Here is a 27510-nt window from a genome sequence, read left to right as displayed (position 1 = left end):
CAAGCTTAGACACTTAGATATTCATGTATTCATTTATGCATTTTTGAATTATCCAATAGCTAGTTAGCTTGTACGCCAGGATCCAATCAGTGGTCAAGGTAGGCGGAATAACTATAATCTGTAATTCATTTCAAAGCGTATATCTGTTTGGTTCAAGCCTTCCTTTAGCAGACATTACTATAATTCAGTGTATGTCGCCTGTACAGTAAATACACCTATACTATACTTCTAAGAGGCTGATTGGTGATATTTCACAACAGAACATAGCTGTATTGCCCAAAGTTTTTTTTTTTTTATTCAGCCCTGACAAAGCCCCCCCCCCCCCCCCCCCCCCCCCCATGGGCGAAACATTTAGTTTCACCTTGTTTGTGTAATTAGTATAGATTGTGAATCAGCACTTACCTGAACAGGCTTTAGTAGAGTAGACTGCATTCGACTATAGGTGCTACCTCAATCTTTGTTTGTCTCAAGCACATATCAGTTACATCAATGTCATTCTTTTAAAACAGGATTGTCACCATAAAAAAAAAACAAATTTCAACAGCAACTGGTCTGAGTGGATTAAGTGATGAAGAGGCTAAACCTGCATTCACAACTTTTTCTGCTGTTATGGTTTGTATTTATCACATACTTAAGGAGAACTGGCCAAACAGTTGCATGCTGGGAGATCTTTTTATCTATAATATATTCCTCTGTTATGTAAGTAGAAGTAGTATCTATCTACTCTGTGTAACTGTACAGGGAACACAATGTTCCTGGACTTCAATACATACTTCACCTGTAGTGGGAGTAGTGTGTTCTCATGGTCAAAATGCATCACCTCATGTGTAGAGGGAGTAGTGTGTTCCTGAGATGGTATATATCCCCTGGCCTGCAGAGGGCAGTGTGTCCCCATGCTGGGAATACATCCCCTGGCCTGCAGAGGGCAGCAGTCCAGCTATAACAAACATAACATGTTTTATTGGAAAAGATTGCCCCACTTACCGTCTGTGCTGCCAAACAACTGGAAGAAATCTGCAGGTAGCCTTAACACTGCAACACAAAGAAATAGATGCCATATTTACTAATTCTGATGCCAATATTATGCAGCTTGGAATAGGAACAATCAATTTCATGTCCAAGCTGCATAAATGTGAATTAGCACAACATTTGCATCAACTCTGCATGCTCAACAATAAATGAAGAGTCAGTAATAAAAAAATGTATCACACTCACTTGCTCGCCCGTAAAGTAGTTAAAAGGTACCTGAGCTGACATGTTACATGATGAAATAACCATGTGTATGTACAGTACCAAGCATTCATATAACTAGGTTGTGTTCCTTTTCTTAATTTTCTCCCTGGAAGGGTTAAGCATTCAGGTATACAAATAAGTTTCTCTCCAGACTGGACCATAGTCAGACGTGTAACCCTAACTAAAAAAAACAATTACAGCCATAAAACTCTTTCCTGGGAAAGAACAGCTTCTGAGTGCAGGTGATAGATTAAAAAAGGGTCAGTGTTTCATAGATTCTAGCTCTCAGACACTAAAATACTGTGTTATTCAGCTCTGACATAACAGTAAACCTACTTTTTTTTATTTAGCTTTTTTTAAAACAGAAAATAAAACTGGGGGATTATTAAAAAAAAAAAAAAAAAAAAAATTGTTGGGCAACGCAGGATAGATAAAATTGTTTAGCTCATTAGTTTATTTTCACTGGTGGCCGGTTCCACAGTACGGCCTGGGAGCAACACCGCCAAAAGCCGGCCTTCTGGGATTACCGCCTGAGTACACGGTAATCCCCATGTAGCAGGAAGTGACGCTCACTTCCTGTGGCCAATGTGATCACGTGCACGGAAGCATATTGCACAAAAATACGCTCCCACGCATACGTGACGCAGTGGGTTTTCACACTGACACGTGTCGTCATACACTTACATGACTTCCAGTCCGCAGCACATCAACACAAAACCGTACGGTAACGTAGATCTGTCCGAGAGCCGGGGAAAGCGTCACTTCCGTAACATTTTAATTTTTCCGTTGTTTTTTAATGATGAATCATTATGAAGTGTATTAATATTATCTATATAATATATTGTTCCAATAAAGTTGTATTTTGATACTTACCTTTAATCACAGCATCAGTGGTGCTGTTTTTGCTGGGTTTCTTTTCTCATCGTACTTCTATGTATATTTTTTGATCCTAGTACACTCATTACAAACATTGCAGACATTTTCTAGTGTTTTTTTTTCATTGCGTATTAAATAGATCCTAATTTGCAATACGCGAATGTCTGTGAACTGTCCAGACTTCTCCCCCTTCCTCATCACAACCCACTAAAGGTGGCCACACACGATACGATAAAATGATCCGATTTTACTGTAATTCGATAAAAACAATCGGATCTCCCGAAAAAATCGAAAGCTTTTTTTTTTTCATTCAACTGAAAAATCCGATCGGATTTCCAGTTTTCTTCTATTTTTATCGATCCGGAATGGCAGATATTTTTCTTCAATTTTTCTAAAGATTGCATAGAGTGTGTTAGATTGTCAATTTATTAATATACACACCCTAGCAATTTTATCAGAGTATCCAATCATTTTTATCATAATTGGGGACAAAATTGAACATAGTTGTGTGGGTACATTGGTCATATTCTTGAAATGTTACAATCAGTCAGAAAAATTGATTGCAATTCTTAAATTGAACAGATATTTAAAAAATTGTATGGTGTGTAGCCACCTTAAGGCAGTCAGGGAGGGTTCAGCAAATCTCTTTGTGCTGCTGGACAGTATCCGTTGTCACTACGCTGGTCGTCACATGCAAAATGCTATAACCGTGTGTCGTGGTCCCGCCACTGCTGACTCCTCCTCCGCTCAGTGATCACATGGTCATTGACTCCTGTCTAGCACACAGAGACAGCTGCGGTGGCAGTGCAGTTTGTGGAGGGAGCGCACAAAGCTGGGACATTAAATTCTACACCCTGGCAGAGACGAGTCTCCAAGCAAAGCGTAGATTTCAGCCACATGCGTCCGGAAGTTAAACCCATAAAACAACCTCAGAGTTACTATGTAAACAAATGGGAGACGAGCCTCACCTGACGGGTCCCACATGACTGGCTGATGGGAGGCAGCTGCATCGGGCATGGAAATGGCGTTGTCCAGTAAGGATGAGGGCACAAGACATAAGCTGGTGTCCATGCTAGTATTTCCAGAGTCATTCATTTCTGGGAATAAACACAAACCTCTAACGTGAGTTTAAAAAGCAAACCTGTCATTTCATTCAAAAAAAAAAAAAAAAAGATACTTACCCAAGTTATGGGAAGCCTCCGGATGCTCCAGGCTCTCCTCGAGCCCACCGCTGCTGCCTGGGACCCTCTTGTTCTTCAGGGCCGAACTCCCCTCTGTGTATAAGTGCAGCCATATTGCACATGCGCAAGTAAGGACAGCACTTGCATAGTAGCAATAACCCACTGGTGCCATATTGCACGTGCGCGGTACGGCTGCGCTCATATATGGAGAGGAGCGCAGCCATAAGAACATATCAGGCAAGCCCTTGTTGGACATGTTCAGAGGGACTCTGTGCAGGAACGGTGGGCTCGTGGATGGATCGTGAAGTCTCTGGATCATCCGTCGGCTTCACTTTACTGATGTGACTTTTTCACTCTACATAGAAGTGGAGCTTCAGGCAAAAGATTACCACATTCCAAATTATTAAGCAAATTGTATTTAAGTGTCATAAAGATTAAATATTTTGTTTTTCAAGTAAACTCATGGATGGTATTGTGTCTCAGGCCTCTTTTGATCACTGAAATCAATCTCGGACACCTCTGATAACTAGTTTGCCAGGTGAGCCTGATTAAAGGAAAACTACTAAAAAGGGTGTTCCACATTATTAAAGGGGTTCTCTGGTACCTGTGAAAAAGCTCAAACAGACACTTACCTGGGGCTTTTATCGGCCCCCTGCAGCTGTAATGTCCTCCTCTGATTCTCCGTTCCCCGCCGCCGGTAACCTGCTAATTATTTATCTAATTAGACGAATAGAACTGCGGCTGCACGGCCGTGCACGCTCCTGTGCGCGTCATCGGGAGCTTACTGTGCAGGCGCAATATGAAGACCACCATTTTCAAGCAATAGGAGAAAAAAAAATGATCTCTCTGCTGCCGAAAAGTGTGGAATAGCTGAATGCCTTGGACAAGGTATGAAAACCTTTATATTTCACGAAAGCGTATGCACGATCGTTGTACTGTTAAAAGGTTTGTGGCTGACTCAGAGCTCACACAAGTTTGTGCAGATAAAAGCAAAATGAGGAAGGGTTCTGCCAAACAATTACATCAGATTAAGAGAGCAGCTGCTAAAATGCCATTACAAAGCGGCATACTTTTTTGTTTTACAGGTTACAATATTTTCTGTTCAAACTCTGGCCACATTACGATTTTTTCTAGTGAAACATTGCTGTAGCATGATTATTTTCTGTTGAAACGATGGCCACATTACATTCTCTCGTCTGGAGTGACAAAATGGCTAGAGGCGCCCCTGCCTTTGCTCCCAGCCCGGCCGAGGATCACATGGGGCCGGGCAGCCAGTGTTCAATATAAATTGCCATGGTGTGGTCCCCATCCTTCCAGACCTCAATCCTAATGAGAACCTTTGGAGCAACCTCAAGCAAAAGATCTATGAGGATGGGAGGCAGTTTACATCCAAACAGCAGCTCTGGGAGGCTATTCTGACATCCTGCAAAGGGATTCAAGCAAAAACTCTCCAAAAAGTCACAAATGTAATGGAACTTACCTGTATTCTTGATTGAAATTACTTTTTATTTCCATAAATATGACCTCCTGAGAGTGATGAGCTCCGAATGGATTCAGAATTGATTTCAACTACCACGCTTCCTTCTTCAACCGTGTAGTCACGTGACGAGACGTGGGACACAATTAGATGCGGATTAAAGAAGACGGAAGCCTGGATAAGTTAACCCGCTCTCCCCCCCCCCCCCCGCCCGCTCAGGTGCAGTAATTAGCGTTTGGATTCTGAATTGTTTAGAGTCTAAATCAATTCGAAATCCATTCAGAGCTCATCACTGCCTTTACCAACTATAAAATGTTTTGAAACTCTTGTGTGTGATAATTTTTTTTTTTTTTTTAAAAACAGACTAGGAGTGTAAGAGTTCAGTAAGGCCAGGTTCACAGTGGTCAGTAGTATAATGTATGCATTATAATGGGTGTGAACTCTACACATAGGCCTCGATTCATAAAGCTTTACCTCATGCGGTAATGCTGAAAACAGCAGACTTCCCCAAAGCACTTAGCAAAGTGTCCATTCATAAAGGCTGTTACCGCATGAAAAGCTGACATTACCGACCAGCGAGATAAATTACCGACTTGGCTGTAGTTACCGACAACACATGTCAGTAAAATGTCAGCAAATGTCAATTCATAAAGCCTTCAACAAGCGGTAAGCCTGAATATAATTACCAACACCTCTGGTGAGGCATTAACAATGCAAAGTGCAGGGAGCTGAAGTCTGTGTGTCATCTGTGCAGGGAAAGTCTGTGCGAGTCATCTGTGCGAGTCATCTGTGCAGGCAGGGAAAGTCTGTGAGTCCTCTGTGCGAGTCATCTGCGCAGGCAGGGAAAGTCTGAGTCCTCTGTGCGAGTCATCTGTGCAGGTAGGGAAAGTCTGCGAGTGCTCTGTGCGAGTCATCTGCGCAGGCAGGGAAAGTCTGTGAGTCCTCTGTGCGAGTCATCTGTGCAGGCAGGGAAAGTCTGTGAGTCCTCTGTGCGAGTCATCTGCGCAGGCAGGGAAAGTCTGTGAGTCCTCTGTGCGAGTCATCTGTGCAGGCAGGGAAAGTCTGTGAGTCCTCTGTGCGAGTCATCTGTGCAGGCAGGGAAAGTCTGTGAGTCCTCTGTGCGAGTCATCTGTGCAGGCAGGGGAAGTCTGTGAGTCATCTGTGCGAGTCATCTGTGCAGGCAGGGAAAGTCTGTGAGGAGTACATTTGAAATCGGCGCCGGTAGACTTGGGCGCAGGATACAGCCGGTATATGGCTGATCCTGCTGCTGCACAAGTCCGGGCCGATTTAATTACTATTCCCCCTCCAGGCCGCCATGGATAGTGGGGGAATGAAATAAATCAGCTTCCAGCGATTGCTGGAGGCCGAATTATTATGTTTTAAGCAACTTCGGCTCCGTCCTCTGACGAAGCCGACGTTACTCACTGAGCGCCGCTATAGACTGATTCCTATTATAGTCTATGGAGGCGTCGGCTGCGCCCAAATCTAGCAGCGCTGAAAAGCACTGCTCCGTCTGTGAGTCCTCTGTGCGAGTCATCTGTGCAGGCAAAGTCTGTGCGAGTCATCTGTGCAGGCAAAGTCTGTGCGAGTCATCTGAGCAGGGCAAAGTCTGTGCGAGTCATCTGTGCAGGCAAAGTCTGTGCGAGTCATCTGTGCAGGCAAAGTCTGTGCGAGTCATCTGTGCAGGCAAAGTCTGTGCGAGTCATCTGTGCAGGCAAAGTCTGTGCGAGTCATCTGAGCAGGGCAAAGTCTGTGCGAGTCATCTGTGCAGGCAAAGTCTGTGCGAGTCATCTGTGCAGGCAAAGTCTGTGCGAGTCGTCTGTGCAGGCAAAGTCTGTGCGAGTCGTCTGTGCAGGCAAAGTCTGTGCGAGTCGTCTGTGCGAGTCATCTGTGCAGGCAAAGTCTGTGCGAGTCATCTGTGCAGGCAAAGTCTGTGCGAGTCGTCTGTGCAGGGCAAAAGAGCAATATCGCCACACTGCTCTACTCTACCGCTCAATGGGCTGCGGTAATTTACTGACCTTCAACGGCAGCTGGGGAAATCTTTATGAATTAGCACACAGACCGGGTGCGGTACTTTCCCGACAAGATTTTTTTTAATGCACTGCTTTTTATGAACCGAGGCCATAGAGTTTAATACAAAGCGTGCATGCAGCGAGCTAGAATACCACGATCAGTTACAGCGCAGTACTGTGAACAACCCCATAGAAGTGTACGGGCAGTGAGCCGACATGCAGAATTATTCTGCAACACAGCTGAGCACCGGGCATAACATTCGAATGATATTATAAATGGTTGTTGATTACCACTAGCAGCGACTATTTAGGAAAATCAGAGGAAAATATAATTTGCATAATAAATTGGAACAGTATGCAATTTTAAAAGTAGATGTGATCTGAGGAAATACAATGAAAGCCGAGCGATTGCTGAGAAGTGTTAAAATTGAGAGCAGAGTGTAGTACTGAGTGTATCCATCATCTGTGCTTCTGTCAGTCTGACGCCTTCTTTATCTGCAGGGCTTGTTATAGGCCCCAAGTCTAGTCTGTGACCGCCCACTATATCCCCTGGAGGTGTGGAGACTGCGATGACATCATCACACCTCCCCTCCCAGAAAGACGATCTCATAAAGATGCATTTCATTTTGGAAGACTCACATTTGATTTTATAGCTGGTGTGAGTCATTCTAGCTTTCCTTATAGTATTCTCCCCCATAGTGCTCTGTCAATAAGCCTACGCCGCAAAATATGCCTAACTTTAACCTGCTGCCCACTTCCTGCCAATACGTAAGCTTAGCCACTCCTTTAAAGGGCTCTATTCATAAAACATTTGCGTACAAAAAAAATCTTGGAGGGAAAACACCGCATCAGTATTTTAGACTTTTGTGTGCTAATTCATAAAAAAGTTTACACTTGCGATGAAAGGTCGGGGAATTCCCGCACTAAACTGGCGGTGCTGCTGAGTTGTTACATTTTCTCTGGGCAGAGACAGAGTTACTATAAAAGAGGCATCCCCAACTTCCCTGTAGATGTGTATATTGTGCTATACTGCCTCTGTTCGCCCTAAATCTTCTCTGAATCTGTCTATTAGTCTTTCTAAACAATCTATTTAATTGCCGCAGCTTAGAAGAACTTCAAGAAATGTTACATATGCCAGGCTTTCTGATGGGAAATTTATCTGAAACCAGGTACCCAAGAGGTTAAAAAATACAGCCTGGGTATTCTGGGAAGCCTTGTTTGTTCTGCTCTCACTGCTGCTGCCTGGGAGGTCTGTCTCCATTAGCTTGCCTGTTATCAGCTGGCTTATCGCAATATCTAGACAGCCGGTATTCTCCGTTCACATTCTGCCTGCTCTAATCTTTATGAATTGACATGTAGTGACGTGTTGTGATCATCACACCACAAGGCGGTAATTTCCCGCTCTGCTCGGGAATGTCAGCTTTTCATGCGGTAACAACTTTTATGAATGGACATTTTGCTAAGTGCTTGGTGAAGTCAGCTGTTTTGAGCATTACCACATGCAGGAATGCTTTATGAATGGAGGCCATAGTGGGTGATTTGTGAGAATGTAACTTTCCTATGGAGAACAAGGGTAATACAGTATATTCAGTATATTAGACTTTTACTCTATCAGATATCGTCACACTGAAGCGCATAAAGTGTGCCGTAGTACTGTCAGTAAATAAGTGGGAGTCATTTTTAATCTTTAATGCTTCAGTAAGCGAGCAGACAGCATCTAAGCTAAATAAAAATGCAGGAATTTGCATGCAACAGCTTGCAAAGAAAGCATAGTTCTCACCAGTTAGTGCAGGTGTAGTACGGATAGTGTACTCCTCCACATTTCTGTGCAGCCTGGGTGATAATATACCATTGCAGCCATGCACAAGCAAGTCACAGATAACAGGCAATTCCCTCAGTAGTCAGGCAGCAACTTACACAGGAAGCATAGGTCTCACCAGTTAATGCAGGTGTAGTACGGATAGTGTACTCCTCCACATTTCTGTGCAGCCTGGGTGATAATATACCATTGCAGCCATGCACAAGCAAGTCACAGATAACAGGCAATTCCCTCAGTAGTCAGGCAGCAACTTACACAGGAAGCATAGTTCTCACCAGTTAGTGCAGGTGTAGTACGGATAGTGTACTCCTCCACATTTCTGTACCGCCTGGGTGATAATATACCATTGCAGCCATGCACAAGCAAGTCACAGATGACAGGCAAATCCCTCAGTAACCAGGCAGCAACTTACACAGGAAGCATAGGTCTCACCAGTTAATGCAGGTACAGTACTGATAGTGTGCTCCTCTGCCCACATTTCTGTGCAGCCTGGATGATAATATACCGTTGCAGCCATGCACAAGCAAGTCACAGATAACAGGCAATTCCCTCAGTAGTCAGGCAACAGCTTGCACAGGAAGCATAGGTCTCACCAGTTAATGCAGGTACAGTACTGATAGTGAGCTCCTCTATCCACATTTCTGTGCAGCCTGGATGAAGCTGTAGCGTTGCAGCCATGCACAAGCAAGTCAAAGATAAGCAATTCCCTCAGTAATCAGGTAGCAGCTTGGACAGTAAGCATAGGTCTCACCAGTAAATGCAGGTACAGTACTGATAGTGAGCTCCTCTATCCACAACTCTGTGCAGCCTGGATGAAGCTGTAGTGTTGCAGCCATGCACAAGCAAGTCACAGATAAGCAATTCCCTCAGTAGTCAGGCAGCAGATACACAGGAAGCCTAGGTCTCGCCAGTAGATGCATGCAGTCTTTAGATGCATGTGCCTGCCCACTATGGCCAAATGCAGAATACCGCAAGGTCCAAAAACAGGTTTACTATAACAGAAGTTCTATTATATCCAAGTGTACTATACCAGGCATTACACCTATATATACTTATAATGGTGCTTGGCCAGGACCTGGACATTTAGTTTACTATACCCAAAGTTCTACTATGTCAGAGTTTACTATAATGAAATGACACTGTACTCCCCCCCCCCCCCCCCCCCCCATATAGGCTCTCTGTGGTCCTGTTCCAGGTTCAGCAGTGAACTCTGGTGGGCGTCTTCATCCAGTGATATCCATCCGTCATTACTCATTCTGGCTGCAGAAGCAGAATGCCAGTCACAGTGGGGCTAGTAGTCATCTTGGATTTCTGAGCTCCCGAAATCTTCACCACCAGGACAGCGAAAGGACAACCAACGAGCAGCTACCAAGACTGGAGACAGCTTCTTACAGGTTACCTTTTAACATTACGCCTGAAATTCATTTTTAATGCCCAACCTCAACAATCCCTCAATAATCACATCTCTTCATTCCTCGAAACCCTAACCTGAAAAATCACTTACAGAAAGTGAAAGCCCTTGAATAATATTCAGCAAAGGCAGAAGTACCTTCACAGGTCCTCAAACTCCCTCAGTAGCAACACAAGACCCCACAACATACGGTGAGACTGGAAGGTAATCACAGTGTAGAGGCTTGGGCAATGTATGCGGTCTGACATGGCTCATCTTGGCTCTAGTGATTATGGTGCTGTCTGCAGGCTCAGACACTCCATTCACTGCAAAGGGCAGCACAGTGGCGTATTGGTTAGCGCTCTCGCCTTGCAGCGCTGGGTCCCCAGTTCGAATCCCAGCCAGGTCAACATCTGCAAGGAGTTTGTATGTTCTCCCCTTGTCTGTGTGGGTTTCCTCTAGACACTCCGGTTTCCTCCCACATTCCAAAAACATACAGATAAGTTAATTGGCTGCCCCCTAAATTGGCCGCAGACTACAATACGTATACTACACGATACATACATAAGACTATGGTAGGATTAGAGTGTGAGCTCCTCTGAGGGACAGTTGGGGACAAGATTATATACTCTGTATAGCGCTGCTTAAAGAGAATCTGTATTGTTAAAATCGCACAAAAGTAAACATACCAGTGCGTTAGGGGACATCTCCTATTACCCTCTGTCCCAATTTCGCAGCTCCCCGCCGCATTAAAAGTAGTCAAAAACAGTTTTAAAAAGTTTGTTTATAAACAAACAAAATGGCCACCAAAACAGGAAGTAGGTTGATGTACAGTATGTCCACACATAGGAAATACATTCATACACAAGCAGGCTGTATACACCCTTCCTTTTGAATCTCAAGGGATCATTTGTGTGTTTACCTTCTGTCCCCCTGCAGCTCTCATCCACTGAATACTAGTGACAGGTTGATCGTTTCTTCCTGCAGACAGCTCTGCCAGGTGTCTGTAATTCCTCAGTATGTGTCAGCCAGCTCCTTTCACAGCCTAACAGAGGAGGATTTTTATCCAGCTCTCCTCTCTCACTGATAAGAGAGCAGAGACGCTGCTGGCTTATGTAAATAACACACACTGGAGTGTGCAAAGAGGGGCCTGGAGAGGGGTGTGCAGCATAACAGATCAGCACGGAAGAGTTGGCAGCCTTCCAGACACAGGGCGACAAGTCCGACAGGGGAAAGATACATTGATTTATGACAGAGACGGTGATAGTAGAAACTGCTGCAGTAAGCCAGAGCACATTAGAATAGGTTTAGGAACTTGTAGGATGGTAGAAAAAAGGATGACATTTTTGTTACAGAGTCTCTTTAAGATGTCGGCGCTATAGAAATACTAAATAATAATAATAAAAGGAACGACCAAAGCTGCACTGAGATTAGAGAGTTGGATCAACCTACTTCACCATGCCCCTCCCCTTCCTTTACCATGCCCCTCCCTTTCCTTCACTATGACCCTTCCCTTCCTCCAGGAAACACAGAGCAGTCATAACAATATCCTTACTGTCTCTGGAGGGTAGGTAGTCAACATAGCATGACTGAATCCATACTCTGTGTTGATGTGGCAATATCTCACCGCGTTTGATCAGTATCCTCTTTCTACATTAGTAATCTATGATTATCTTTCTATACAATAAAGAGATTCCATATGCACCACTGGATCACTGCACGGTATGTCAATCCCTGCTTAAGTCATTTTGCTTCTTGATTTTCTTAAACTTGTAAGTGTGCTTGAAGAGAAACTTTACCAAAAGATAGTAGTAGGGGGAAAAATAAAAACATCAACACATTGCAAAGTGAGAAGTTAGAAATTATAAGAAAGGTCAAGAAATGATACCCGCTGTGTAACTCGCTCATGTTGTTTGACCCTCCATATATAAAGCACATAATAAAAAATGTGGCACTGAGAATTGTCCGGCTCTACACACTGCACTGGTAAATCATTTGCCAGCATATTGTGCGGGGAGAACCTATCAGCATGCGTGGAATTCCATACATGAAGGAACTAGAGTTACTATTAATGTTATAAGAAAGTATAAGAAAGCAGAGTTACAAGAATTTTTTATTTTATTGATTTTATTTTTTCTTAAAATGAATGTGATGCAGCAGAAAAAAAGTATACTTACCAGGTAGAGGTGCAGGTGCGGCGGTACACGTGCAGGGGCAGCACACGCGCAGGGGCGGCAGTACACGCACAGGGGTGGTACACGTGCAGGGGCAGCACACGCGCAGGGGCGGCAGTACACGCACAGGGGTGGTACACCTGCAGGGGTGGCAGTACACCTGCACTGGCGGCGGTACACGCGCAGGCACAGTACCATCAGGTCCGTGTATGAACAGGAGCGTGGCCGCAAACTAAAAGAGAGTCCCGGTCCCAGGAGGACACAGGATGATGATGATTCAGTGGCTTCCCTCTTTAAACTTGTTAGTTCTACTTCCTCAGGTTTGCTTTAAAAGTAGTTGTAACATCCAAAACTGCCCCCAAATAGTACCCCAAAAATATATGTAAGCCCCTTTTTCTCTGTAAATGTAAAATAGGTCCAAAAAGTTTTTGTTTTTTTTAGATACTGTAACAAGCTTATCTCCGCGTTCAAATAACAGAGGGCTTCCAAGTTTGGATAAGATAAGCACACTATAACCAGAAGGTAACTGAATTCTCCCTTTTAAAGCACTAATGCTGGGAATACACGGTTCGTTTTTGCCTTCGTTTAAACCTTCGTTTCGATTGTGCCTTTTGTCCTTTTCGATCCCGAAATAATCAGTCATACGGTTAATATCACCACCCACGGTTTAGTTTTTTTTTCCGATTCTGATGGTTTCGTTTTTCCAATGATCGAAGGCTGCAAAGAAACGAAACGAAAATCCCTTTTTACAGGGACGGACTAGCATAAACGAATATATAATCGATCTGAACAGCCATCAAGCCTACCAATGGCTCGATTAGATGGATAAAGAGAGATAATATCAAACATGTTCGATCACTAGTCGTTCGTTTTTGGGGTCTATTAATCGAAACTATAATGAGATTATGACTATTTTCACATACGTTTTCAACACTCGATTCGTTTACCGAACGAATCGAAGGTTTAAACGAAGGCAAAAACGAACCGTGTATTCCCAGCATTACACAGTGATGTGAGCCTGTTGCCTAGGTGATGTTTCCTGTGGGAGGGACAGGAAGCTGTGGCAGTAGGGAGGGAAAATTAACACTGAGCTGGGTTGAAAAAAAAGGAAAAACGAAAAGGGCAGAAGTGATGTCACTTTTGGCATCACAGAGAAACAGTACAGATGGAAACAAGCAGAAATGTTCTTTTCCATATATATATCTACCGTAATTAAGGATTTCTTATTGGATTGTTTTTTCCCTCATTTTTCAGTTATTAAAATTTCATCCCATTTTAAATCGGTCAAAAAAAAAAAAACTAAAAAGAGAGAGATTACCTACTAATCAATCCCGAGAATCCAGCTGCAAACTATCCAGATAACAAGGACCTGATAATGAAGACTAGCGAGTATAAATGTCACTTTATTACACAAGAGTTCCTCTACTGGCCTCGAGGGTGTGCCTCTGGGCACTGCGCTACTGCCTTGCTTTACCACTAAAAACTCTCAGAGGCTTTGCCAACGTCGTGAAATATCAACTTTACCGAGAAACAGGCAATGCCACCCGTTCAGCCTCACACGTTGTTCGGATTGATGGTTATTTGAAGTTGCTTACCTTGTACTTTGGAGTTCAGATGCTCAGCTACTCGACTCTTGCTCTTACATACTGTCCTGTCAGAGTTTCCTCCCAGTCAGTCAGTTTGTGCAGTTGTGGAAAACAAGCAACAATTGTTCCTGGTTTTGTGCAGCTAATCACTGCTGCAGGAAAAGAAAGCTAATCTGTCTGTACAGAACACTGGTACAGTACAGTGTACAGGTGTCAGACCTAAAAATAGAACAGCAGGCTTACAGTAGGTTCTCAAAAGCCATAGCTGCCTGCAGACTGAAATGAAAAAAATGTGTTTTTAATAATTATTTAAAAAAAAAAACATATCTGCAGCCCTGACGCATGTTTATTGCAATTTTTAAAGCAAGACTGGACATTCTCCTGAAGTTAACCCAGGCTCTCCATATCTACCAGATCCTACATCATCTGACCAGTAGAGGTCAGTGTGTTTATGAGCTGGGAACACATCACATCACCTGTGGGAAGCAACATGTACTCACCTGTAGAGGGCAGTATGCTTGTATGTTGAAAGTGCTTTACCTCCCCTGCAGTGAGTAGGTTCTTATGCAGGGACACTCAGGGAATAGGTCATACAGCCTGTAGAGGGCAGTGTATTCCTGCCTTCAAAGTACATTATTTCCCCTGCATGGAGGAACAAGCTCTTGTACTGCAGATAACTTACCTGGCCTGAAGGAAGTAGTGGATGCCTTAGAAATAAGAAATGTGACCTGCAAGGGCAGCATATTCCTATCATTATCTCCTCTAAAAACGGGAAAAAAAAAAAAACACACCCCTACATAATGGGTAAGTTACCTAACCTGCAGCATACTGCTTTTGTTCAGAGACTAAATCCTCCGACCTCTAGAGGGCAGCACGTTCACATGCCGAAATAAAAAAAAAGTAACCTAAAAAGGAAACGTGTACCGGAATACATTTTCGTAAAACAAACCTTTCAGAAACTTATCAGAAAGACTCTCTGGACCCTATCAGAGGCTGGTTTCCTGTTAGACAAGGCCCAATAATCTATCAGAAAGACTCTCTGGACCCTATCAGATGCTGGTTCCGGTGTCAGACAAGGCCCAATAACCTATCAGAAAGACTCTCTGGACCCTATCAGAGGCTGGTTCCTATCAGACAAGGCCCAATGGACTATCATAAAGACTCTCTGGACCCTATCAGAGGATGGTTCCTGTCAGACAAGGCCCAATGACCTATCAGAAAGACTCTCTGGACCCTATCAGAGGCTGGTTCCTGTGTCAGACAAGGCCCAATGAACTATCAGAAAGACTCTCTGGACCCTATCAGAGGCTGGTTCCTGTGTCAGACGAGACCCAATGATCTATCAGAAAGACTCTCTGGACCCTGTCAGAGGCTGATTCCTGTCAGGCAAGGCCCAATGATCTATTAGAAAGACTCTCTGGATCCTATCAGAGGCTGGTTCCGGTGTCAGACAAGGCCCAATAACCTATCAGAAAGACTCTCTGGACCCTATCAGATGCTGGTTCCGGTGTCAGACAAGGCCCAATAACCTATCAGAAAGACTCTCTGGACCCTATCAGAGGCTGGTTCCTGTCAGACAAGGCCCAATGACCTATCAGAAAGACTCTCTGGACCCTATCAGAGGCTGGTTCCTGTGTCAGACAAGGCCCAATGAACTATCAGAAAGACTCTCTGGACCCTATCAGAGGCTGGTTCCTGTGTCAGACGAGACCCAATGATCTATCAGAAAGACTCTCTGGACCCTGTCAGAGGCTGATTCCTGTCAGGCAAGGCCCAATGATCTATTAGAAAGACTCTCTGGACCCTATCAGAGGCTGGTTCCTGTCAGACAAGACCCAATGATCTATCAGAAAGACTCTCTGGATCCTATCAGAGGCTGGTTCCTGTGTCAGACAAGGCCCAATAACCTATCAGAAAGACTCTCTGGACCCTATCAGAGGCTGGTTCCTGTCAGGCAAGGCCCAATAACCTATCAGAAAGACTCTATGGACCCTATCAGAGGCTGATTCCTGTGTCAGACAAGGCCCAATAACCTATCAGAAAGACTCTCTGGACCCTATCAGAGGCTGGTTCCTGTCAGGCAAGGCACAATAACCTATCAGAAAGACTCTATGGACCCTATCAGAGGCTGATTCCGGTGTCAGACAAGGCCCAATAACCTATCAGAAAGACTCTTTGGACCCTATAAGAGGCTGGTTCCTGTCAGGCAAGGCCCAATTATCTATCAGAAAGACTCTCTGGATCCTATCAGAGGCTGGTTCCTGTCAGGCAAGGCCCAATGATCTATCAGAAAGACTCTATGGACCCCATCAGAGGCTGGTTCCTGTGTCAGACAAGGCCCAATAACCTATCAGAAAGACTCTATGGACCCTATCAGAGGCTGATTCCTGTGTCAGACAAGGCCCAATAACCTATCAGAAAGACTCTCTGGTCCCTATCAGAGGCTGGTTCCTGTCAGGCAAGGCCTAATGAACTATCAGAAAGACTCTCTGGACCCTATCAGAGGCTGGTTCCTGTCAGACAAGGCCCAATGAACTATCAGACAGACTCTCTGGACCCTATCAGAGGCTGGTTCCTGTCAGGCAAGGCCCAATAACCTATCAGAAAGACTCTATGGACCCTATCAGAGGCTGGTTCCTGTCAGGCAAGGCCCAATGATCTATTAGAAAGACTCTATGGACCCTATCAGAGGCTGGTTCCTGTCAGACAAGGCCCAGTAACCTATCAGAAAGACTCTCCGGAACCTATCAGATGCTGGTTCCGGTGTCAGACAAGGCCCAATGATCTATCAGAAAGACTCCCTGGATCCTATCAGAGGCTGGTTCCTGTCAGACAAGGCCCAATGAACTATCAGAAACTCTCTCTGGACCCTATCAGAGGCTGGTTCCTGTCAGGCAAGGCCCAATAACCTATCAGAAAGACTCTATGGACCCTATCAGAGGCTGGTTCCTGTCAGGCAAGGCCCAATGATCTATCAGAAAGACTCCCTGGATCCTATCAGAGGCTGGTTCCTGTCAGACAAGGCCCAATAACCTATCAGAAAGACTCTCTGGACCCTATCAGAGGCTGGTTCCTGTCAGGCAAGGACCAATAACCTATCAGAAAGACTCTTTGGACCCTATCAGAGGCTGGTTCCTGTCAGACAAGGCCCAATAACCTATCAGAAAGACTCTATGGACCCTATCAGAGGCTGGTTCCTGTCAGGCAAGGCCCAATAACCTATCAGAAAGACTCTATGGACCCTATCAGAGGCTGGTTCCTGTCAGGCAAGGCCCAAAGATCTATTAGAAAGACTCTATGGACCCTATCAGAGGCTGGTTCCTGTCAGACAAGGCCCAATAACCTATCAGAAAGACTCTATGGACCCTATCAGAGGCTGGTTCCTGTCAGGCAAGGCCCAATAACCTATCAGAAAGACTCTATGGACCCTATCAGAGGCTGGTTCCTGTCAGGCAAGGCCCAATGATCTATTAGAAAGACTCTATGGACCCTATCAGAGGCTGGTTCCTGTCAGACAAGGCCCAATGATCTATCAGAAAGACTCTCTGGACCCTATCAGATGCTGGTTCCTGTCAGACAAGTCCTAATGATCTATCAGAAAGACTCTCTGGACCCTATCAGAGGCTGGTTCCTGTCAGACAAGGCCTAATAAACTAGCAGGAAGACTCTCTGGACCCTCCTCTAAACGGAAAAAAAAAAATCACACTCCTACATAAGGAGTAAGTTACCTAACCTGCAGCAATCTGCTTTTGTTCAGAGACTAAATCCTCCGACCTCTAGAGGGCAGCATGTTCACATGCTGAAGTAAAAAAAAAATTAACCTAAAAAGGTAACTGCACCAGAATACATTTTCGTAAAACAAACCTCGTCATAAGGGAAGTTCATAGTGTGCCTTTGGGAGGGAAAATGGTTGGGGTGACCGTAATTGCTTACCAAAAAGGGTGCTGCTCCTCTGGCCATGGGAGCTGCCACCTTCTCCACGGACTGACCCCAGCTGTACGGCATAATGAACTTTCTGGGAAATTTGCGCACGTTCCGCAATGCATGCCAGGAGATTTAGTCCACGGATGCCAGACCAGAGATGTTTTGCAGGTTATAAAGTTTGTGTTGGGATTGAATTATCTGGTCCGCAGAGGGCAGCCTTTCCATGCTATCAATACCATACCTCACCTTTAGAGTGCAGTGTTTCATTATTGGTGATGCTGCATCCAGCCACTAGAAGGAGGCGTACCAAAAACAGGAGACTATACTTACTAAGCATCATGTCTCCTGTAAGGAGCCCATGTGCTCCAAGCCTAACCCTAACCACCAATTAAATTCCCAGCAGTGCTAGAAAGACTCTCTGGACCCTATCAGAGGCTGGTTCCTGTCAGACAAGGCCCAATTAACTATCAGAAAGACTCTCTGGACCCTATCAGAGGCTGGTTCCTGTCAGACAAGGCCCAATGATCTATCAGAAAGACTCTCTGGACCCTATCAGAGGCTGGTTCCTGTCAGGCAAGGCCCAATGATCTATTAGAAAGACTCTCTGGACCCTATAAGAGGCTGGTTCCTGTCAGGCAAGGCCCAATGATCTATTAGAAAGACTCTCTGGATCCTATCAGAGGCTGGTTCCTGTCAGGCAAGGCCCAATGATCTATCAGAAAGACTCCCTGGATCCTATCAGAGGCTGGTTCCTGTGTCAGACAAGGCCCAATAACCTATCAGAAAGACTCTCTGGACCCTATCAGAGGCTGGTTCCTGTCAGGCAAGGCCCAATAACCTATCAGAAAGACTCTATGGACCCTATCAGAGGCTGATTCCTGTGTCAGACAAGGCCCAATAACCTATCAGAAAGACTCTCTGGACCCTATCAGAGGCTGGTTCCTGTCAGGCAAGGCACAATAACCTATCAGAAAGACTCTATGGACCCTATCAGAGGCTGATTCCGGTGTCAGACAAGGCCCAATAACCTATCAGAAAGACTCTTTGGACCCTATAAGAGGCTGGTTCCTGTCAGGCAAGGCCCAATTATCTATCAGAAAGACTCCCTGGATCCTATCAGAGGCTGGTTCCTGTCAGACAAGGCCCAATGAACTATCAGAAACTCTCTCTGGACCCTATCAGAGGCTGGTTCCTGTCAGGCAAGGCCCAATAACCTATCAGAAAGACTCTATGGACCCTATCAGAGGCTGGTTCCTGTCAGGCAAGGCCCAATGATCTATCAGAAAGACTCTATGGACCCTATCAGAGGCTGGTTCCTGTCAGACAAGGCCCAATAACCTATCAGAAAGACTCTCTGGACCCTATCAGAGGCTGGTTCCTGTCAGACAAGGCCCAATAACCTATCAGAAAGACTCTATGGACCCTATCAGAGGCTGGTTCCTGTCAGGCAAGGCCCAATAACCTATCAGAAAGACTCTATGGACCCTATCAGAGGCTGGTTCCTGTCAGGCAAGGCCCAAAGATCTATTAGAAAGACTCTATGGACCCTATCAGAGGCTGGTTCCTGTCAGACAAGGCCCAATAACCTATCAGAAAGACTCTATGGACCCTATCAGAGGCTGGTTCCTGTCAGGCAAGGCCCAATAACCTATCAGAAAGACTCTATGGACCCTATCAGAGGCTGGTTCCTGTCAGGCAAGGCCCAATGATCTATTAGAAAGACTCTATGGACCCTATCAGAGGCTGGTTCCTGTCAGACAAGGCCCAATAACCTATCAGAAAGACTCTATGGACCCTATCAGAGGCTGGTTCCTGTCAGGCAAGGCCCAATGATCTATTAGAAAGACTCTCTGGACCCTATCAGAGGCTGGTTCCTGTCAGGCAAGGCCCAATGATCTATCAGAAAGACTCTCTGGACCCTATCAGATGCTGGTTCCTGTCAGACAAGGCCCAATAACCTATCAGAAAGACTCTATGGACCCTATCAGATGCTGGTTCCTGTCAGACAAGTCCTAATGATCTATCAGAAAGACTCTCTGGACCCTATCAGAGGCTGGTTCCTGTCAGACAAGTCCTAATGATCTATCAGAAAGACTCTCTGGACCCTATCAGAGGCTGGTTCCTGTCAGACAAGGCCTAATAAACTAGCAGGAAGACTCTCTGGACCCTCCTCTAAACGGAAAAAAAAAAATCACACTCCTACATAAGGAGTAAGTTACCTAACCTGCAGCAATCTGCTTTTGTTCAGAGACTAAATCCTCCGACCTCTAGAGGGCAGCATGTTCACATGCTGAAGTAAAAAAAAAATTAACCTAAAAAGGTAACTGCACCAGAATACATTTTCATAAAACAGAACTTGGTCATAAGGGAAGTTCATAGTGTGCCTTTGGGAGGGAAAATGGTTGGGGTGACCGTAATTGCTTACCAAAAAGGGTGCTGCTCCTCTGGCCATGGGAGCTGCCACCTTCTCCACAGACTGACCCCAGCTGTACGGCATAATGAACTTTCTGGGAAATTTGCGCACGTTCCGCAATGCATGCCAGGAGATTTAGTCCACGGATGCCAGACCAGAGATGTTTTGCAGGTTATAAAGTTTGTGTTGGGATTGAATTATCTGGTCCGCAGAGGGCAGCCTTTCCATGCTATCAATACCATACCTCACCTTTAGAGTGCAGTGTTTCATTATTGGTGATGCTGCATCCAGCCACTAGAAGGAGGCGTACCAAAAACAGGAGACTATACTTACTAAGCATCATGTCTCCTGTAAGGAGCCCATGTGCTCCAAGCCTAACCCTAACCACCAATTAAATTCCCAGCAGTGCTAGAAAGACTCTCTGGACCCTATCAGAGGCTGGTTCCTGTCAGACAAGGCCCAATTAACTATCAGAAAGACTCTCTGGACCCTATCAGAGGCTGGTTCCTGTCAGACAAGGCCCAATGATCTATCAGAAAGACTCTCTGGACCCTATCAGAGGCTGGTTCCTGTCAGACAAGGCCCAATGATCTATCAGAAAGACTCTCTGGACCCTATCAGAGGCTGGTTCCTGTCAGACAAGGCCCAATGGACTATCAGAAAGACTCTCTGGACCCTCTCAGAGGCTGGTTCCTGTCAGAAAAGGACCAGTAACCTATCAGAAAGACTCTCTGGACCCTATCAGAGGCTGGTTCCTGTGTCAGACAAGGACTAGTAACCTATCAGAAAGAGTCTCTGGACCCTATCAGAGGCTGGTTCCTGTGTCAAACAAGGCCCAATGATCTATCAGAAAGACTCTCTGGACCCTATCAGAGGCTGGTTCCTGTCAGACAAGGCCCAATGAACTATCAGAAAGACTCTATGGACCCTATCAGAGGCTGGTTCCTGTCAGACAAGGCCCAATGGACTATCAGAAAGACTCTCTGGACCCCATCAGAGGCTGGTTCCTGTCAGACAAGGACCAGTAACCTATCAGAAAGACTCTCTGGACCCTATCAGAGGCTGGTTCCTGTGTCAGACAAGGCCCAATAACCTATCAGAAAGACTCTTTGGACCCTATCAGAGGCTGGTTCCTGTCAGACAAGGCCCAATGACCTATCAGAAAGACTCTCTGGACCCTATCAAAGGCTGGTTCCTGTCAGACAAGGCCCAATGATCTATCAGAAAGACTCTCTGGACCCTATCAGAGGCTGGTTCCTGTCAGACAAGGCCCAACGGACTATCAGAAAGACTCTCTGGTTCCTGTCAGAGGCTGGTTCCTGTTTCAGACAAGGCCCAATGATCTTTTAGAAAAACTCTCTGGACCCTATCAGAGGCTGTTTCCTGTGTCAGACAAGGCCCAGTGAGCTATCAGAAACACTCTCTGGATCCTGTGAGAGGCTGGTTCCTGCGTCAGGCAAGGCCTAATGATCTATCAGAAAGACTCTCTGGATCCTATCAGAGGCTGGTTCCTGTCCTGTCAGACAAGGCCCAATGATCTATCACAATGACTCTCTGGACCCTATAAGAGGCTGGTTCCAGTGTCAGGCAAGGCCTAATGAACTAGCAGAGGCTGGTTCCTGTCAGACAAGGCCCAATGATCGTCACAATTACTCTCTGGACCCTATCAGATGCTGGTTCCTGTCAGACAAGGCCCAATGATCTATCACAATGACTCTCTGGTTCCTGTCAGATGCTGGTTCCTGTGTCAGGCAAAGCCTAATAAACTACCTTTGGTTTAAACAGAGCCAGGACAGCCCCTTTTTCCATAAAGTGCTACTGGCCGAGATGGATTTATTAATAGAAAAAATTATATATATATTTATAAAATAAAACACAAACTTGTAAAAAAAAAATAGAAGATGAAACAGAGAAGATAGGTAGAAAAATATCTTTATATTCCCGGAATATCCAATCTCCGTACAAAAAACCAGGGCAGTGTGTGGGGGGCTGCGCCAGCGATGGCTTCAGGAAAACGCCTCAAGTCTCTGCGCCATTCCGCATTGCACAAATGATTCCTCTATGTTTCATGGCAAATAAATCCAAAAATAGACAACTCTCTTCGTGAAAGAACCAAACAAATGTCCGTAAGAATTATGGCACGAAGCCGAGATCCAACATCAAAGATTGATGGGGACGTCAAACAAGTCACAGACTCCTTCGCAATCATCCAAGTTGTAGATGTAGTCGTGGTCCCCGGGGGGTGGCGAAAGCCTGAGCAGGGGGGCGAACACTGGAGAGGGGAAGGACCAGGAAGGTGAGACCACCAATAACAGTAGACAAGAACCCACCAATCAAAACACAGCTCAGACACTCACCTTCAGATGACATGAGCTCCTCCAGCAGGTCCGCTGGCGTGCATTCTGGAAGGAGAGAAGCAGATAAGCATTGTGAACCTATTGGGTAAATAAACAAACAGTCTGCTTTACTATGGCATCTCCAGTGGATCCTGTGTGGGAATAAAATAAATCTTCCAACAAATCCTGACTGGCGGTTTAAAGGAAAAAAAGCATACAAACAACTAGGCTGTGTTTCTTTTCTTCTTTTTCTGCCTGAAAGAGATGACATTCAGGTATGAAAGTGACATTTTCCGTCGAGTCTGACTATAACATAACCCTCACGGATAAGGAATTACGGCCATAAAACTCTTTCCTGGCAGAGAACGGATTCTGAGTGCAGGGATAGGTAGAAAGGGCAACAGTTCATATATTTCAGCTTCTGGCACACTGAAAGACTGTGTTATATGAGACAACATAACATTAACCATAATTTTTTTAGCCGATACGCAGAAAACTTAACAGTGAAATTCTACCACAAGAAAAAAAAAGGTCATTTTTAGGAGTAGAAGGATAGCTACATAAAATAGCAAGGAAGGCTGTATTCGGCCCACGGGCCTTGTGTTTGACACCTGCGCTTTAATTTATGATGAGAATACATACACCCTTATTGTAGAACATTTCTATGCTGTGACTACATTATCCTTCCTGTAGAGGGCAGTGTATCCTCATAATGAGAACACATCAAGCTTCCTGTAGAGGGCAGTGTGTCCCTGTGCTGGGAATACACTACCCTTCCTGTAGGGGGCAGTGTGTCCCTGTGCTGGGAATACACTATCCTTCCTGTAGGGGGCAGTGTGTCCCTGTGCTGGTAATACACTATCCTTCCTGTAGAGGGCAGTGTGTCCCTGTGCTGGGAATACACTATCCTTCCTGTAGAGGGCAGTGTGTCCCTGTGCTGGGAATACACTATCCTTCCTGTAGGGGGCAGTGTGTCCCTGTGCAGGGAATACACTATCCTTCCTGTAGGGGGAAGTGTGTCCCTGTGCTGGGAATACACTATCCTTCCTGTAGAGGGCAGTGTGTCCCTGTGCTGGGAATACACTATCCTTCCTGTAGGGGGCAGTGTGTCCCTGTGCAGGGAATACACTATCCTTCCTGGATAGTGTGGCTGGATAGTGTAATGGATAAGGGCTCTGCCTCTGACACAGGAGACCAGGGTTCGAATCTCGGCTCTGTCTGTTCAGTAAACCAGCACCTATTCAGTAGGAGACCTTGGGCAAGACTCCCTAACACTGCTACTGCCTATAGAGCGCGTCCTTGTGGCTGCAGCTCTGGCGCTTTGAGTCCGCCAGTAGAAAAGCACGATATAAATGTTCTGTGTTTGTTTGTTTGTTCCTGTAGGGGGCAGTGTGTCCCTGTGCTGGGAATACACTATCCTTCCTGTAGAGGGCAGTGTGTCCCTGTGCTGGGAATACACTATCCTTCCTGTAGGGGGCAGTGTGTCCCTGTGCTGGGAATACATTTACCTTCCTGCAGGGGGCAGTGTGTCCCTGTGCTGGGAATACATTTACCTTCCTGTAGGGGGCAATGTGTCCCTGTGATAGGAATGGGTTACCAATCCACCATAATTTATGAATTGCTTGTTGGAGAAAACTTCCGCTTACCTTTCGATGTGTCGAAAAATTCTGAGAAGTCTGTCGGAAGTTCCAACACTGCAACACACAGATATAAGCTCCATGAATAGACAACACAAAGCATGGTTGTGAGGTCGGCACTGCTGGCGTCTCACAGACAAACGTACAATGTAAGAGAGATGTGAGTGATCGGCAATGTCCGGCGTTTTACTCACCATCGGCCGGGTCCGATTTGATTGGCAGTAAAGAGGTAGATTGATTGGGCATGCTGATGCCGCTGTCTAATGAGGAGGAAGACTGGAGGGGGCAGCTGGTGTCCATGCTGGGCAGGGAGGGTGTTCCACAATCTTCCACCACTAAGCTGCATTCTTTTGTGTCTGCTGAAAAATCAAATGTCCACAATAAAAGTTAATATTCACCATAAAGCTCCGATTCAGACACAATTCTTATTTATCTGCATCCATGGCCAGATTTATACTCCAACTTTATAGTTCAACTTATCTGGGGCTTCTACCGGCCCCCCACAGGCGTCCTGTGCCCGCACCAGGACATAATGATCCTCCCGGCCCCAGCAGACGTCCTGTGCCTACCCCAGGTCATAACGATCCTCCCACCCCCCCCACAGACGTCCTGTGCCTGCACCAGGACATAATGATCCTCCCGGCCCCAGCAGACGTCCTGTGCCTACCCCAGGTCATAACGATCCTCCCCCCCCCCCCCACAGACGTCCTGTGCCTACCCCAGGTCATAACGATCCTACCCCCCCCCCCCACAGACGTCCTGTGCCTACCCCAGGTCATAACGATCCCCCCCCCCCCCACAGACGTCCTGTGCCTACCCCAGGTCATAACGATCCTCCCCCCCCCCCCACAGACGTCCTGTGCCTGCACCAGGACTTAATGATCCTCCGGCCCTCGCCGCGGCTCGCTTCCGGATTTTAATGTTGCAACTACGCCTGCTGACGTCGCCGTGAGCTTCCTGCGCAGGTGCAGTACATGTACAGCGCCTTTTGCAATATACTCCCGCAGGAGCAAGGACGTGCTCAGCCAGGGCCGCGCAGGTGCATTTGTCTGCGACATTAAAGGAATACTGTAGGGGGGTCGGGGGAAAATGTGTTGAACTTACCCGGAGCTTCTAACGGTCCCCCGCAGACATCCTGTGCCCGCGCAGCCACTCACCATTGCTCCGCCCCCCCCCGCATACATCCTGTGCCCGCACAGCCACTCACCGGTGCTCCGGCCCCGCCTCCGGTTCACTTCTGGAATCTCAGACTTTAAAGTTGGAAAACCACTGCGCCTGTGTTGCTGTGTCCTCGCTCCCGCTGATGTCACCAGGAGCGCACGGCGCAGGCACAGACCATACTGGGCTTGTTATACACTGCTGGTGACATCAACGGGAGCGAGGACACGGCAACACAGGCGCAGTGGTTTTCCAACTTTAAAGTCAGAAATTCCAGAAGTGAACCGGAGGCGGGGCCAGAGCATCAGTGAGTGGCTGCGTGGGTACAGGATGCCTGCGGGGGACCATTAGAAGCCCCGGGTAAGTTCAACTCATTTTCCCCCGACCCCCCTACAGTATTCCTTTAGGCTGCTTACACACTAAGACGTTACAGGCGCACGTTAGTGCAGCCTGTAACGCTCCCCCAACGCACAGCAATGTAACACAAGTGGGATGTTCACACTGCCCACGTTGCGTTACATTGTAACGCAGCAAAGTGCTGCATGCTGTGCGTTCTACGCGTTAGACTGCACATGCTCAGTCATGTTGGGGAGGAGGGGAGAGCGGCCGGGCACATGGCTAATTAATATTCACTGCACTCAGTGACGTGCAGTGTTTACTTCCTGGTACGGCCGCTCTGTGCGGCGATTGGCCGGGCGGGACCACGTGATGCCGCATGCGTCCAAGAGTACGCATCACGGACACCAGAGTGAGCTGCACAACGAGGCTCACTCCGCCGTCCACAGCAGAGAGCACCAGGCCTTGCGTTAGGGGCACGTTATGTGCCCTATAACGTCCCCTAAACGCAACGTCCTGGTGTGTAACTAGCCTTAAAGTCGCAAAAAAAACAAACCTGGAAGCGAGCACAGGACGTCTGCGACATCTGTGGGGGGACGGGCGGTACAAGCTACAGGTAAGTTGAACTCATTTTTTTTGCAGCTTACAGTGCTCCTTTAAAACACAAACTCTCCCCCACCCCCCCCAAAAAAAACAACAACAAAAAAAAACACGTAGTCTTGCTAAGTAATTCATAAATGCTCCTCCTTAGCAACCTCCCTTTGCTACTATGAAACGAAACACTTCCCCTTTATAGTCACATGTGAATGCACGGGGGGCAGTGATTGGGTCTCTCAACTGCAACCATGCCTGTTTATTTCATAATAATTTACATTATTGTGGTATTACATACAATTCAACAAAAAAAGGAAAAAAAGAAAAGAAAACTATGCCTGAACCCAAATACTCCATACGACCCCCTGCGGTCTTTGGAACTCCTTGCCCCACCCCTGAGTAGTTTCGAAAGATGAGTAGTAGCTTGGCGCCACCGTCCTGTCCCTCGCTCCCGACATTTTCATGGTCACAATATGACGCCCGGAGAGCAGTGGTACTGAGCTACTGCGCAGCCAACTAGATCCGGGTCAAAGGTCGGCTACTTCCTCTGGCCGGGGCCTGTACCAGATTGAATTACCAGGTAACACTGGGAAGAAAACCGCCACTGCGATAAGTGATTGCTCGGGTGTCTGGACCTAAGGATGGCCTCTGTTTCCCCTTGGCTTCTCGCCTTGCTATTCCTTTAAACTCCCTGGCGGTATGATTATTTCTAGATCATTTTTCCAAAAGCTTTGCAATTTTTCACAAGCTTTCAGACCCTAAAAATGATACCGCTTGATAGATCTGTGGCAGCCCTGCACATTCCACACCTCCAATGGATCCAACTCGGGATTGCTGCTCTGAGCTGTGGATTTCCATCCCGAGCCTGACTCGGGGTTACCACCAAGGAGGTTAAAGCATAAATGTCAAACTCTGGCCCGTGGGCCAAATCTGGCCCTCAGAGCCATTACATTTGGCCCTCAAGTGGTTTCCCCACGTTGCATTAGGTTTGGCCCACTCAAGACCACCAGGGAAGCTATATTGGCGATGAAGCCCTAAAACACCAGGGAAGCCATATGGGGAGGTAGGGGGAAAACACTAAACACCAGGGAACTGTATAGGGTTGGGAAGGGGCCACTAGATACCAGGGAACTGTATAGGGGAGGGATGAGGACCACTAGACACCAGGGAACTGTATAGGGGAGGGAGGGCCACTAGATACCAGGGGACTGTATAGGGGAGGGATGAGGACCACTAGACACCAGGGAACTATATAGGAGTTGGAGGGGGGCAATTAGACACCAGGGAACATTTATGAGGTGGCCTGTAGACATTGAGGTTGGCCCGCGACTTGGTCCCAGTGGTCAATTTCGGTCCACTTTGTA

At 46.3% G+C, this 27510-nt stretch overlaps 1 protein-coding gene across 2 annotated transcripts in view; it reads right to left on the bottom strand.

Annotated features, from left to right (window-relative positions):
• The window catches only part of E2F4 (E2F transcription factor 4), a 65540-nt gene that overhangs the window by 3867 nt on the left and 34163 nt on the right, over window positions 1–27510 (bottom strand). Inside the window, exons 7-11 of one of the 2 annotated variants that reach the window (XM_068259428.1) lie at window positions 24253–24417; window positions 24068–24115; window positions 22443–22487; window positions 3078–3206; window positions 985–1032 (exon numbers count right to left, since the gene is read on the bottom strand). In XM_068259428.1, the coding sequence (XP_068115529.1) occupies window positions 985–1032; window positions 3078–3206; window positions 22443–22487; window positions 24068–24115; window positions 24253–24417 (435 nt within the window). Of the gene's footprint in view, window positions 1–984; window positions 1033–3077; window positions 3207–22001; window positions 22358–22442; window positions 22488–24067; window positions 24116–24252; window positions 24418–27510 lie in introns of those variants that run through there. The other variant, XM_068259429.1, reaches the window with a different exon arrangement.

The sequence above is a fragment of the Hyperolius riggenbachi genome, chromosome 11 (genome assembly GCF_040937935.1).
Source record: "Hyperolius riggenbachi isolate aHypRig1 chromosome 11, aHypRig1.pri, whole genome shotgun sequence".
In the NCBI taxonomy this organism is placed as follows: domain Eukaryota; kingdom Metazoa; phylum Chordata; class Amphibia; order Anura; family Hyperoliidae; genus Hyperolius; species Hyperolius riggenbachi.
The sequence above is the reverse complement of the archived record's forward strand: the minus strand, read 5'-3'. Positions and strand labels throughout refer to the sequence as shown.